At 43.4% G+C, this 15532-nt stretch overlaps 1 protein-coding gene across 1 annotated transcript in view; it reads right to left on the bottom strand.

Moving 5' to 3' along the window:
- The window catches only part of CSNK1G1 (casein kinase 1 gamma 1), a 1702676-nt gene that overhangs the window by 1067812 nt on the left and 619332 nt on the right, over positions 1 to 15532 (bottom strand). The window contains exon 4 of the mRNA XM_044077488.1: positions 7303 to 7454. Coding sequence (XP_043933423.1) covers positions 7303 to 7454 — 152 coding nt within the window. The remainder of the gene's footprint in view (positions 1 to 7302; positions 7455 to 15532) is intronic.

Consider the following 15532-nt stretch of genomic DNA (forward strand, 5'->3'; position numbering starts at 1 on the left):
CTGATTCATCTGTGGTCAGGATGGCGTGAGGTAGAGTGACCGTCAATCCCTTGTTGTGGTTGCATGCTTCTGCCCACCAAAGGCACTCTGCCCTTAGACAAGGTATGATAACAATGACTGTTTCCAGGTACCGAGAATGTTGGCACCAAAGACTTTTTAAGTACCATTGAAGTTTCCTCATATGCAGTCTTGCATATGGAATTAGCAGTATACATGAGGCCATGAACCCTAGGGTTTGCAGTATTTTTCTTGCAGATAGCTGGGTTCTGGAGGCCATTTGTTTGAAGTAATCTGTCAGATAAACTTGTTTTTCTGAAGTGAGGAATGCCATCTGGGAAGCTGTGTCCAAGCTTGCTCCCAGGAATACAATCTTTTGACTGGGTACAAGTTGTGATTTATTTTCGTTGATGGTGTACCCCAAGGAAGTGAGAAGGTTTTTTTTTTTTTTTTTACAAATGCCAAGTGCTGAAGCAGCAATTCCTGACTGTCCGCCTGAATCAGGCAGTCATCCAAGTATGGGTAAATTTGGATATTTCTCTGCCTGCAGTATGCAATAGCTGGAGCCAGGCATTTTGTGAATACCCTGGGAGCAGTAGATAAGCCAAAGGGAAGTGCAGAGAACTGATAATGCATAGATCCTGCCCTGAAATGTAAATACTTCCTGCATGACTCCCTTATAGGAATATGGAGATAGGCTTCTTTTAAGTCTAGGGAGACTAACCAGGCATCCTTGGCTAACATACGAAGAAGCTGTTGCAGGGTAAGCATTTTGAACTTTGGTACCACCAGGAAGATGTTTAGAATTGAAAGATCCAAGATTGGGCGCCAAGAGCCGTCTTTCCTGGGTACCAGGAAGAGTCTGGAGTAGAATCCTTGACCCCTCTGTTCTACTGTAACAGACTGAATAGCTCTGATATTGAGCAGGGAAAGTACTTGGTGTTGAGCCTCTGCCCACTGGTTTGGAGGAAGGTCTGGAAACCCGCTTGGGGCTGGAAGAGAATGGAAATAAAATTTGTACCCCCTGTGATACAATGTTGAGGACCCATCGGTCGTGGGTGATGGACATCCAGTTTTTTGCATGAAGGGCAAGTTTTCCTCCTCCCAGAAGCAGCTGGACAGGGCTGGGAAGTGGATTGAAGAAGTTATCATGAGCTTTTTCTGTAATGAGGTAGCTTACCACTCCCTGCTTTAGGGGTGGGGGCACTCCACTGCTTAGATCTCTGCATACCCTGAGACTGTAGTCTGGGTGGTCTGTTTCCCCTGGGTCTTGTTTGAGAAGGCCTGGAGGGGGCTGGAAAGGACCAGTGTTTTGAAGGGCAATGCCTACTGAATCTAGGGGGTTTCACTTGTAAGAATTCCTTAACAGTCTGCATAGATTTAGCTTTTTATTCCATCTTTTTAAGAACCTCTTCTGCTTTGGTGCCAAACAGAGTCCTTATTCAAAGGAACGTCTAGTAATTTAGATTTGACATGATCTGGCAATGTCTGTTCCTTCATCCAAGCATGTCTTCTCAGTACAGAGCCAGTGACTGCTGCCCTGCAAGATGCTTCTAGGGCATCAAAGCCACACTGCAAAGTATGCTTACTGACTTGGTTTGCAGAGTGCATAAGTTCCTGCAAGTCTTTAATTTCTGCACAGTCTAGAAAAGTTATCACTTTTTGTTTAATAGGTTCCATAATATGCTGCTGGTACTTCAGCATGTGAGACAGGCAATTCAAAGCCTTGATAGCAAGAGTTGCAGAGGTATATACCTTCTTACCCAATCTGTCTAAAGCTCTGGAATCCCTGTCCAAAGGGGTGGGATTCTTGGCTGTAGTAGCCTTGATATCTTTAGGCATCTGGGAAATGATCTCTGGGTCAGCAGTAGGATTCTTGAAAAGAAACTTGTGAGTATCACGCACTCTGTAGTACCTGTCAGGTTTCCTAGGGGCAGGAGGTAAAGTGTCAAGAGTAAGACTAGTCTAGATTCCATGAAAACATCATCCACAACATCCAGGACCGGGGGTATAGCTAAAGGTCTGTGCTGAGGCAACTCAAAATTCTCCGAGTCTCTTTTTGGACTGAGGGTAGTCTTGGCATTCCCAATGGAAATGCTCTCTTAAAGTATGCAAGGTTTCACCAAAACAAAAATCCTCTGGAGGGGAGGCAGAGGGAATGGATTCCTCTGCATCTGAATCCTCATAGGCGGATAAGGACATGTCTTCATAATCAGAAATGTCAGAGTCATCGGACTCCTGGTCTGTAGAGCCTGAAGGGGACTGGGTTCTTTGTCTCTTTGCAGGGGAAATGTTGACTTCCCCTAATCAGTGTAATAAGGTCTTCAGCCATTCTAAGCATTTGTTTTTGTGGCATGAGGGCCTGAGCATGCAATTTGGTCATCGGTTTTCTAGACGTAATGCGTACTCTGGGCCTAAGAAACTCGATAGTTTTGGTTAGAAATGAAGTTGTCGGTTTAATTCGAACATCAGTAGAGCGAAGAACTGCCACAGAAGTCAGTGCCTGCACAGCGGCTCCGGACCCATCCAAGGTAGAGACATCCGCAGGTTCCATAGTCGAAGAAGCATCTTACGGCATACCGGACTCCGTGTGGGTCTACAGAGGACTGCAAATTTACTGAAGCAGGCATCAGGGGCTGCAAAGGTGCCTCACAGAGTACCGGCGGACTGGCAAGTAGCTTAACGGAAGCGTCGCTGGCAGTTTTTGACCTATGTGGTCTCTGCCTTTATCCTTATGTTTTTCGGAAAATTGGTAGTGAGATGGCTTACCGAAGCCATTTCAGAGTACGGAGATTGACAGCGAAAGAATTTAGTGACAAAAAGAGTCGATGAATAGTTTGGGCATTAAACAAGGCACAAAATTGACAGTGAGGGATGTCGTGGTCTGGGCCTAAACAGGTGACGCAGTAAGAGTGAAAATCTCTGAGGTAGTTGCTTTCCACAGGCAAGACAATTGTTAACTTTTTCTGAAATCGGTTAGAGCAAGAAAGAAGGATCCCCAATGGGGTACTTAGCTTTAGAAGACTTCAGGATTATTCAACGAAAACGAAAAACTTCAGGCAGTGGCCGACAGGCACTTGTGAACTGCTTCTGCTTCGGGCTCCTCCTCGGCAAGAAAGACTGATGTAATGGCGTCAGCTGCCTGTTTTTATACCCCTGACTTCAGTCCAGGAGCGACAGCATCCGATGCAGAAATACTAAGTCTATGGTATTCGGGCCGACTGAGGGCTGCCTGCAAGGCAGATAACCCAAGTGTGATGACTGCAACAGTGAAACACGAAGAACATCCCTGGGACTTTCAAACTCACAGGATTTTTCCCACCCTTTTGGGTCCAGGAAAATGTCCTTTGGGGTGTGGAAACATTTATGTCAAATGCAGAGAGAGTACTGCCTTCTTGTTCACTTCTGGTAAGCATTTCTTTAACCTTTTGTACAAAAAGTGTTGTGCCATTGAAGGTAGCATTAATGAAAGACTGCTTGAAGCCCTCTACAAAATTGCACAGGCACATCCAGGCATGCCTGATGTCCTCGCCATATCATCGGGTGCTTTAAGAGCAGACACAAGGACATGTTACTCCCAGACTGTAGGGCAGTTAGCTACAAATCATGAATTTTGGATGTCAGCAGGCAGATTACTTAAGATGGATTCTGACCGTCCCACTGGAAATATGTCATGTGAGTCGAGTAGTTCAGCACTTGAGAGTGCAAATCTTGCTGAAGCATATGTCCATTTTCTAAATCTGTCCAATGCCCTGTATTCTCGGTTTGGGGTTGAACTGTGGTGCTTGCTTCTGAGATCTCTGACTTGGTGGCTGCCACAAAAACCATGACATTTACCAGGGGACCCTTGCTCCAGCAGGACATTTCTTATGTGCACAAAATATCTTATCTGGTTTCCTGGGATAGGCTCCACTACATCGGTTTACTTCCAGACCCACTGAGAAACAGATATATTAGCTCTTCATGAGGTGGAACCACCCAAGAGGTATATGAAACAGCCCCATAAGCCTGAAGAAATACAAACTCCGAGGAGAGGGCTTTGGTGGACCAACCCCCCCACTTCATGAATTCTAGAATATCTCCAAAGATGACGTCTTCTAGAGGGGGATCCTTCCCTTCATTGAAATAGGTATCGTCCATGACAGACTATGTAGAGGAATCTGGATTCCTTCTCCTGCAGGCCCATTTCCTATGGACCTCACTCGAGGGGACTTTTGGGGAAGGGTTTGAATCGGAATGGGAAACACATCAAGTGAGAACCCTCAAGGCTTAAAAGAGGATGCCTGTCCCTGTCAAATAGGAATGGCAGACATGGTCACAGAATCCAAATGGGTTCAGGACAGAACTGGATGAGACCAAAACACCTCCTCTCTTGATCTGAAGAGGACCCTCTCAAAAGCCTTGAAAGCAGAAACTGCACCCCCCCAATCCGGAAGATGACAGAGAAAGACCATCTCTAGCTCCAATCAGACTTTGCTCTGACAACAGAGCTGAACTGTCCAGAGCTGAGGTACCCAGATGCAAAGATGGCTCAGAAAACTTTGGAGTCAAACCAGGCCCTCCAGCTGCACCTGAAACACTTTGGTTCAGTGGCCTATCCCAATCCAATGAGGCCAGAGTTGACAGGGTGAGGGAAACAGTCAAAGTTGTGAGTGCTACTGGCTCCCATGCAGGTATCTGGTGAGGATGATTCAGAACCGTAGGTATCATATCTGAAAGTTGTACCAGTACAGGACAGACTAAAGTAGAAGGGATCGTTACCAGAGCTACCAGTGGGGTAGGTGGCAGGAGGAACCCGGCCAAATGTGGGCCCGAAGAAATTTCTGCATTATTCTGTCGACGTCGGCTTCCAACAGACTCCTCGAAGACAGGAAGGACTTGCAGGAAGAAGCCACTGATAGTAGTTTGGATGAAGAGAATGGTTTGTTCTGTAATATAGGGGAATAAAGCCCAGGACCAGCTACCTTCAGGAAAAAGCCCAGGACCAGCTACCTTCAGGAAGAAGCAAAAGGGTGGAGAAGAGGAAAAGATGAAAGGAATCGTAGCAGAAGATGGAGGATCCATAAGTCTTATAGTCTTTGGAGCTGGGCTAGATAAGCCTGATGGAATCGGAAACCTTTTCCAGGGCTTTTTCCTCAAAGCTTTTCCTTCTCCTTTTTTCTCCTTACTTCTCCCCATCTGTCTCTCCTTCTCCTTACTGAACTCTAGCTTTTTTTGATTTTTTAGAGGAAGGAGTGGAGCCTTCTGAATTAGAATGCTTGGATAATCCTACCTGGGCAGGGAGAAGGCCCATAAGAGACCACTTGTTGCAACAGTCAGCAAGTGCCCTGGACAGGAACAAAGCACAGGCCTCACCACTCTACTTCAAGATGAGCTACACCTAAGCAACAAACACAGAGTATGAGTGTCTTGGGTATGATTTTATGCCCACAAGCAGTAAAATTTCTTTTTTAAATCAATGGCCTTTTCTGCATAATTGAAAAATGTTACAACGATATCTCAAAAGGAACCAACTAACTACTAAAAGACAAAGTATAAAAAACAAACAAAAAAAAAAAAAAAAAACAAAAGCAGCAGTCAAATTGCACTAATATGGACAAATGACTATTCCCTATTGCAAAAAACAAACAAACAAAAAAACATAACTAAGCTACATACATTTTTTTATTTTAGGACAGGGAAGGTGGGAAAAGAATTCCCTAAGAAAAAGCTAAAAATTAAGTAACAGCACACTAAATATAGTCACAGAGATGACAGTACTAGGAAAATAGGCTAAGGTCTGAAAAAAAGAAATCTTAAAAAAGAGCACTTTAAACCACTTATCCAATCACAGGACACACGGCTATCGAATCTCAGCCTGAATCCTCAATCAGTAAAAGAGTTCTGAAATAATCTGGGGACTACAGGGAAATTATGGGTAGTGGATAAATCAAGAGTTCCGGAAACTTTTCCAAACTTTTGAAAAATATATATATAAAGATACATGGTTGTAAATGAAAAGTTATAATACATATCTGGCAGAAAAGATTTTGAGTAAAAATAGAGAGAATGCACAAAGGAGAGAATATGTAAATGAGAAGGCAGAATACACATTTGGCAGAAATGATTTTGCGAGTGTAAAAAGGGGAGAATGTACAAATGACTGAATAAGGGACGGTCCATTTGTATGAAATACATATGGCTGAATTTAATTTATATAGTGAGGGAAAGCAGCAGTGTGCAGGAAAATTAATGTTTGAATATAAAAGTGGTGGTTGTAAAGATGTGCAGGATTGTGTTATGGCAGTAATATGGAAATATTCTTAGAGTAAGAGTTAGGTAACAAGACAGATTCAGAGTTGTGTGTGTTTTGTGCTGTCTATGTTCTGTGCCCTTTTATCTTGTACAGTGCCACTTGTTAAGGAAAGGGTTTTTAGAAAAAAGTGTAAGGTTTGGGTTAACACACAAGCAGGATAGTGCAGAGTAGGTGAATCCCCCCTGCCCACCTTAACTTGTGTGTGCTAACCCTTTCTTGGTAATACAGAATGGAAAGAAAAGTATAACCACAAATCCTCAATTACAAGTTACCTACTATAATACACCCAAATCCTCTACCAAAAGCAAGAAACAAGTTTCTTAAATCCCCAGTAATCAAACTGAGCCAGGGTGCAGTGTTAGACCAAGATTCTTCTGATAAGACATGTTTCTTCTCTGGCAACATACATCTATGTTAAGGTACCTTAATTACCACTACCTGCTGAACTTTGATGTCCAGACATACCTCCTTCCATCACATTAGCTACCCACTATTCAATTCATTCCTTTTTCTGTATAACATTACTGCTGAGAGAAGGGTTAAGAGACAAGCTTCAGGAATTTCACTTGCTATCGTACTGCAGGTGGAAGGCCTTACTGTTTTCTGATGCCTTAGCCTTATCTGCACACACTCTGAATGCATGTCACGTAGCAATGCAGTACAAGGGTAACAGCAACCTTCTGGTTGACTAACCTGTTGCAGAGGTCCACTAGTACCACCTTAACACAAGGTCAGGATCCCCACTAATACCTCCAGTGACATGTACCATACAATATCTGACTTCCCACAAGTGAAAAAGGACAGCCATGTTTCCATCTGCTGGGTCAGAAGTTTGGAATGATGCCATTAATTGTTCCACAACAAAAAGCAAATATAGATACACCAACACATACACATACATAAAGACATGCACAGTAGCTGATCTTTTGACTTCATCTTCAATGTTTTAGCCATGCAGTGAGACACTTTCAGAATAAGGTGAGACTGCACATCGTTACTCTATCACTTACCAGTTGAATGGCCAACATTAAAACAGTCTTCAGAGAGAAGGTCCTGTCACAAAGATCGAAAAGGTCCTCTAAACTGGGCCCAAGTAGCTCTAAAACCATGGCATTGTACTTTCCACATGGTCCAAAGTAATACACCTGGGGTAGTCCTTCCGCTGCAAAATAAAAAGAAATGTGAAAGAGGTATTATCAACAACTGGAAAAAAAACACCAAACATAACAAAATGTTAACAGCACAGTCTATCAGAATGGATGAAAACATTATATAGAGGTAATAATGAGCAAAAGAATTTTCATGGTAAAGCAGATACAGATTCAGAGCTGTGTATACGGGCCAGGGCAATGAACATTAGTGCAGCAAAAAATTGGACAGATATTTTCCAAACTTAAAACAACCAATATACATCATGCATTTATACATCTGAATACAATGAAGAAATAACACCAGTGCAATCAAATGGGCAGATTAAGTTAATTTTGCTGATGCGCATATGGTAGAATTAATTACTCTGTTAATGTGATCTCAGAGTCTCGTGTAGATACGACTGAATTCCAGAAGGTTGTCGGACAGTCATGAAATAAAACTACTTGAAATGCTACTATAGTGGAACAGGAACATATTCTAGAAAGATGGAAGAGAGTAGGTTAAGAGTTTTGGTATCGTAGGAGACGCTGTTGAAATTAAATGCTTATATAATGCACTAATATTTTACAAACAACCACAATGGTCTGGTAAATTGATTTTAGTAAACATTAAAATCCCTGTTTCTTTATGTCATTAGTTAAGTAGTTCCTTTTTAAACACAATACATGCATTGCTAAACATCAGTATTAAAGATTGCTCTCTGCAGTTACAGAATACCATACACATTTATGTCTTTTAACCACAAAGAGAAATGTCATCACATAACACATTAAAAATGAAAACCACAAACAACAGCAATAATTACTGGTAATTTCCAGGGGATATTAAATACTGCAGTCACAGTACTGCAGACAGACATCCTGCTTCTTCTAATACTCGACAGTCTGTAGAAAAACACACCTGCTACTTTCCCATGTATAAAGACCACCAGTTGAGAATTAAACAAATAATAAACTAACTGGACAGGGAGCTTTCAGCACGTAATTATAACAGAAAACAACCTGAAAACATCAAAAATGCCAGAGGTATTGGGAAAAGGGGATGCTTGTAAACGCGTGTAATATGAGAGAGCAGAGACATAACATGAATTTCAAATGTATTACTTAATCCGAGCCTGAGGTCTGCAAAATATTAATAATCTCAATCTCATGATTGTGCAGAATAAGCAGAAATCTATTCAAAATGTTTGACACCTGTACACAAATGTACATCATCTTTTGGCATACAGCTTAACACCCTTCCCTCCAGAAAGCCAATGTTTATGGACAGCACATCTTTTCAGTAATTAAAAAAAATGAAATACATAGCTATGCAAGAACCTTACCATAAAGAGTAGCTGTGTAAAATCTTACCATAACGATACATGTCCTCCTTTTTCTGTTGCATTATTCCTAACATGGGGGAGTTTCTTCCCAGTAGGTGACCCGATGTTGGCCAGTATACAAAAGTCTTCCACTACTGTAGAATGAATGGTATGTCACGCACAGGCTGCTCTCGTACGTCAGCCATAAAAGTGACGTACACACGCATCTATCTCAGAGCCGAATGCCCCAAGACAAAAACCAGCCTAAGGAAGGTAGGGTATGATCATCCAAGGAAAAGAACCACATCACCAGGGGGAAGGAGGGACTGGAATACTGCAACAGTGAAGAGAACTGTACTGCAAGATTTTACACAACTACTCTACGTCCTATTCATCTGTTGCAGTACTCTTAACATGAGGGACAGTGCAAAAGCTCAAGAGTAGAGGGTGCAGGAAGAAGCAGTTGAGCTCTCCTGAAAGCCATGGAGTATGGCTCTGGCAAACCCTGCCCTAGACATAGAAATGCCATCCAATTTGTAATGTTTAGTGAAGGTATGCACCAAAGTCCATGTAGCCACTGCAAGAATAGAACTAGTGACTAATCCTTTGAAGAAAGCACCTGATGAAGCTACAGCCTTAGTGAAATGGGCCTTTACAGAAAAAACAAGGGTCTTACCATGCTTCACGTAACAGAATGAAATTGGCTTAGAAATGCAAGTAAAAATAGTCTGCTTGGAAACCGGCACTCCCGGTGCCCTGGGATGATAGGAGACAAAAAGTTGGTCTGATTTCTTAATAGATTTGGTGTTGTCTAAATAAAATCTAAATTGCGTATGCACATCCTGGGTGTGCAACACCTTCTTACTAGAGTTCTGTGGGGAAGGAAAGAAGGCAGGTAAATGAATGGATTGGTCGACTGACAATTCATTGACTACCTTAGGCATAACAGAAGGGTTGGGTAAACAAGGACACCTAGTCTATATGGAAAATCAAAAAGCGAAGAGAGGCCATTAGGACTTGGATCTCAGATAGAAGTTTGGCTGAAGTAATAGCTAGGAGTAGTACAATTTTCCAGGAACAATGATGCAGGGATGCTGATGAAGATGGCTGAAGGGGGGAGGGGTCAGCTATTCAAGCACAAAATTAAGATCCCAGGGAGGAGGGATAGGTTTCCTTGGAGGTCTAATGTGAAGTACACCTTTAAGAAATTGTTTAGCCTCATATCTGCTAGCTAGAGGGGGGGGATAGAGACAGGCAGGCAGAAACAGCTGAGATATGGGCCTTCACTGAAAAGTAGGCCAACTCAGCACTGAGCAATTCACACAAATAGGATAGAACCAATGGGCCTTCCACTAACAGTGGATCCTGGTTTCGTGAGACACACAAGAGTGAACATCTCTTCCACTTGGATAGGTAAGATTTTCTGGTATTGAGTTTCCTTAGCACGTCCTCATAAAACAGGTGTCCAAAAGAAATAAAACCCCATCGCCCACAGAGTCAACTGGAGGGTAGACTAGTGGGGATGGATGAGAGTTCCTTTGTCTTGTGAGAGAACATCCACGCTGTGAGGTAACTTGCGACTGCCCTTGGATAAATGCAGGAGAAGAGGGAACCAACGCTGTCTTGGCTAAAAGGGAGTCACTAGCAAGATTTTTGGTTTATCCTGCTGAATTCTGAACAGGACTTTCAGAATTATCAGAAGGGAGGAAATGCATACAGAAACAGCCCCTTCCAAAAGAACTAACGGGTGTCCACCTTCCAGACCAGAGGGTGTGGGACTCTGGCATAAGACTGTGGAAGTTGTCTGATCACAGGGGAGGCAAAAAGATCTACCTGAAGTATACCCTACCAGTGGACAATGCCCAGAAACACACTTTGAAACACCTGTTTGTGGGACTGTGTTAAGGACCTTCTCAAGGTGTCTGACAGACCATTTTGATTAGACAGAATGTACACTACCTGAATATATTGAAATGCCAGCTCCTAAACCTGGAATGCCAGCCTGCATAGTAGGTAGGATTTGGACCTCCCCTGCCTGCTCCATACAGGAGGATTGTTGTGTTATCTGTGAACAGTTTTAAAGGTTCTGGGAGGAACAGAGGTCTGAATGGCTAGCAGTAGCACCCTCATCTCCCTTACAGCGATGTGTTCTCTTTGTTGAGAGGGGGGGGGGGGCATACACCTTAAGCTTTTAAGTTTCTGAAAACTGCCCTCCCAGTCTACATCTGAAGCCTCTATGAACAGCTCTTGGTCTGGTAGGAGGTGGTGCAAGGGGAGTCCTGGGATGAGGGACACTTGTTAGATCTACCACTGAAGATTCCTCTTCAGACAGGGGATGAGAGGAACTGGAAAGTCCATAGGATGTGAATGCTGCATCCAAACTGACTTTAGGAACCACTGAAATTTTCTCATGTGAAGTTTTGCCAAAGGTAGCACGGAAATAGTGGATGCCATAAATCCCAAAACCTTGGGGAAAACTACGGCTGAAAAGTGGTGAAGAGGCAGGAGGTTTTGAATTAGGACACGAGGTTCTCTGCCTTCTGAGGTAGAAGTCAGACTCTCATGAGGTCTGTCTGAATTCTGCACCCCAGGAAGATGTGATCTTAAGAGGGAAACAGAACGGATTTTTTGTAGTTTATGGTGAATCCCAGAAAATGTAGAAGAGAGATGGCAAAAAGGATGCTTTGCTCTAGGATCTCTAGGGAAGTTGCCATAAAGAGGAGATCATACAGGTATGGAAAAATAAATCACAGGGGCTAGACATTTTGTAAATACTCTTGGTGCAGTAGAAAGTCCAAAGGGCAACACAGATAACTGAAAATGCCAAGAAGCCACAAAGAAACGTAAAAACCTGCAGCTGAGGTGGATTGGAAATGTGTAGGTATGCATCTTTGATATCCAAGAAGGCTTGTGACAGAATAAGAGTGAACAAGGTTTGAAGAGTTAACATATGGAAGGTGGGTGCCTTCAGGAAGGTGTTTGAGATGAGGCAGATCCAAAATGGGTCTCCAAGGACCATCCTTTCTGGGCACTAGGAACATTATGGAGTACAAACCTCTTCCTTTTCGGTCCTGAGGAACTTCCTGAAAGGTCCCTTGTCTCCAAAGGTCTAGAAGTACCTCTGGAAAAAGGGTAGTTGTTCCTTTAGTGGTTGAAGGGTGCCCCGAAGGAAGGCAGGGAATCCCATACCACAAAGTATCGTTTTTGAATGACACAGAGAATACAGGGGTCTTGAGTTATGCTTTCCCAGTCTGGCAGAGAGAGCACTGGGAAAGCCGAATGTGGTTTGGGTAGTCGGAGGGAATCAGGCCTGTCTGGAAAGGGCTTACTTCTGAGCTGGAATTGCTGGACTGCTGAGGTCTCCTACAATACTTTTTTGGTTTAAGTGGAAGAAGGCAGGAGTGCCCATGTACCAAAGCAGTTTTTGCTGGGTAATTTTGCTGAAATTTAGGCACTGGAGAGATAAAGACGTGTTTCAATTCTTGTTAGTCCTTTCCCTTTTCCTGCATAGATTTAAATAAATTAATAAGCTATAGGGCCAAACAATACAGAGTTGTCCAAAGCAGCATCCATAAGCTTAGATTTAATGTCCTCTGGTAATGGCTGGAGTATTAACCAGGAGAATCTCCTTAAGACAGAGCCAGAGCTAGATGCCCTGGCAGAAGCCTCTGCAGCATCATAGCTGCATTTGATGCAGTGGCAGGCTACCTTTGAGGAGGCTCCAAGCAAGGATGCAGCTAAGGTTTTATTCTCTGAGTCAGGCAAATCAGAAATGGTTATATGTGTCTGGTAGTTAATGGCTCTAAATGCCAAGGTGGCTGAAGTGTACACCTTCATGCCCAGCCTTTCCAGGATCCTGCTGTCCTTATCTGAAGGAAGGAAGGAAGGAAGGACACAGGTTGAAGGCAGTAACCTGGATTGTTTGTTGGAAGCCAATGAAATAACCAATGGGTCTGTTGAAGGACATTTAAACAGGAACTTACAATCCTCGGGGACCTTATAAAATTAGTCAGGCTTCTTAGAGGGTGGGAATCAGGGGCCTTGGAGGCAGAGGCAAAGGCATCTAGAAAGGCAGAAAACACAATAGGAATAGCTGAAGGCTGGGTGATTCCACCTGCAGAAGGTCGTACCATCTCTTTTGTACTTCAGATACCCGAGTGCTATCCCATTTGAAATAATCTCTCATTCTCACTAAGGTCTCACCAAAAGAGTTCTTCCACAGGTGAGTCAGCTCCACTGAAGTCCGCCTCTGTGGAAGTGTAGTCTAGAGAGGAGGGGATCTGTGAGGAACAGGCCAGAGATTCCTCTTCTGAGGATCCTCTTCATCTGAAGAAACCTCTTCCCTAACTCTTATGTGGAGATGCTGTGCAGGGAGGAGTGGGGACTGACACACCCGAGGGGGGATTAAGGGCCATAAGGGCCTTGAAAAGGCCTTGGGTGAATTGCTCCCAATCACTGTGAGGTTCCTTAGAGGTGACAAATGTTTAGTTTTCTGCTTCTTTTGATGCAGGTCTGCCTTATATAATGTAGAAGGCCCGGATGTAGGCCTACATTCAGTAATATTCAAGTGAAGTTCCTCCTGCACCAGGATTTATGGTATTCCCTTAGGGCCTTTGGTTATCATGAGCCTCAGTTCCACCTGTGCATCCGAGACGAATGCCTGCTCAGCCTCTGAGGACGTGCCTGTGGTTGGCTCCATGGTGGCTTCAACATCGAGCTCTGCCTGTGGTCCAGAACTAGGAACAGTATATTTCTCTGGGCTCTCATCCACCACAGGAGACACATCCATAGTAAAGAGGTGCAGCAGAAGCTTCAGACCTCGGCTTTTTGCCCTTCCGCTCAACCTCAGGCCTCAAGGATCCCTCCATCGTGATTTTAGCTAGTAACTTTAAGCACTGGTTTTCCAAGTAAATGACTAAGGAGGAAAGTCTACTTCTTAGGGTACTGGGTACAAAGGCCTGGCAAATAGGACAGGATTTGTGGTTGTCGGTAGGCCCTAGGCAGAACAAACACTGAAGATGGCTACCTTTATGTGGAATTTGTCTTCCACACTGGCATTTGCCTTTTTTGGATGACATGAACCCTATCACAAAACAGTAGTAAGAGAAACAAGATTTCCCCAATGGGGCACTTATCGGAGAAATTTGCTGGAACACAGCTAATGGCTCAGTGATCAGACGGACATTCAAAGGTGGTGTTTGGACTGCTGGCAGAGAAGTTCTGAGGTAGATGCATGCATTATGTCACCTTTATGGCCAACAATATGTTTGATGTACCATGCATCCTACAGTAGTGAAAGACTTTTGTATACTGGCTGAAGTTGGTTCACCTATGGTGGAGAAAGTACAGTTGTTTACACTTACCATAAATGTAGATGTTCGAGTGTATTCACTGTTGCAGTCATTACATTTGGGTAATCTGCTGGCAGGTTGCCCTCAGTCGGCCTGAATAACAAAGTCTTGGGTCCTGCGTCAGTTGCTATCTTCTCTTCCATGATGTCAGGTCGTCAGGGGTACAAAAACATGCAGCCGACACCATTTTAATCAGTTTTTCTTGCCCCAGATGTCAGGTGCCCCCCAAATGGGGAGCAAAAATATATAAACAAACAGAAAATATATATAAATGCACCTTAGAAACATAAAATTTACCTTCAACTAAAAGCAAATATACCCCAAAGGCTTTTGAGTATAGTGAATGAAAGAAAAGGTATAGAATGGGGGATGGCGGGTGGGTAACCCGGACTGCAACAGTGAATACACTCGAACATCTACATTTATGGTAAATGTACAGAACTGTACTATGTTCTTCGTGTTTCACTGTTGCAGTCATTACATTTGCATAGAATCCCAAAGCTATGGATGGGAGGATGGAGCTAAACAGCATTAGGGGCAGCTATAAGGCCCTGCAAGACTGCAGTGGCAAAGCCTGCCCTGGATTTAGAGAAGAGAGGTAAATGGTAATGCTTTGTGGACGTATGAACAGAGTTCCAAGTAGCAGCTTCTAGAATGTCTTTTGTAGGGGACCCCTCTGAGAAAAGCTGCTGAAGTAGAGGCAGCCCTGGTGGAATGGGACCTGATGCCCTTTGGCACAGCTTTACCATGGTGCAAATAGCAGAAACGAATGTAATGGCTTATCCATTTAGAGATAGTCTGCTTTGACATAGCCTTCCCCTCTGATCCTGCAGCAAATGCTACCAGTAGTTGCTCAGACTTTCTTAGAGATTTTGTTCTGTTCAAGCAGAATCTTAGTTGTCTGTGTACATCCAATGAATGCAGAATCCACTCTCCCTTGTTCTGCAGATTTGGGAAAAAAGTTGGCAGGTGAATGGTTTGGTTAAGTGCCACACTGGACACCACTTTAGGCGTAAATGAAGGATTGGTCCTGAGGGCCACCCTGTCCGGGTAAAATATAATGAAAGGCTTCACTGCCATGAGAGCCTGTAGTTTTGAAACCCTTCAAGCTGAAGTGACTGCCAAAAGAAAAGCAGTCTTCCAAGAAAGAAATTTTATATCCGCAGTAGCTGCTGGTTCAAAAGGAGGTATGGTGAGTTTTTCCAGCACAAAAAAATGAGGTCCCATGTGGGAGTTGGAGCTCTCCTGGGAGGCCTTAAATTTTTGGCTCTTCTGAGATACTGTTTTAGCAGTGGATGAGAAAAGAGGAGAGGCTCTGTGTTGTAATGAGCCAAGATGGCAGAGGCAAGGATTTTTATTGAAGAAAAAGATAGGCCCTTGTCAAACATCTCAGTTAAGTATTGTAAAATCTGAAGAATATTGGGCTTTGCTGTG

Source organism: Protopterus annectens, chromosome 7.part0 (assembly GCF_019279795.1).
Source record: "Protopterus annectens isolate FY-2018-M chromosome 7.part0, PAN1.0, whole genome shotgun sequence".
Classification (NCBI taxonomy): Eukaryota; Metazoa; Chordata; order Ceratodontiformes; family Protopteridae; genus Protopterus; species Protopterus annectens.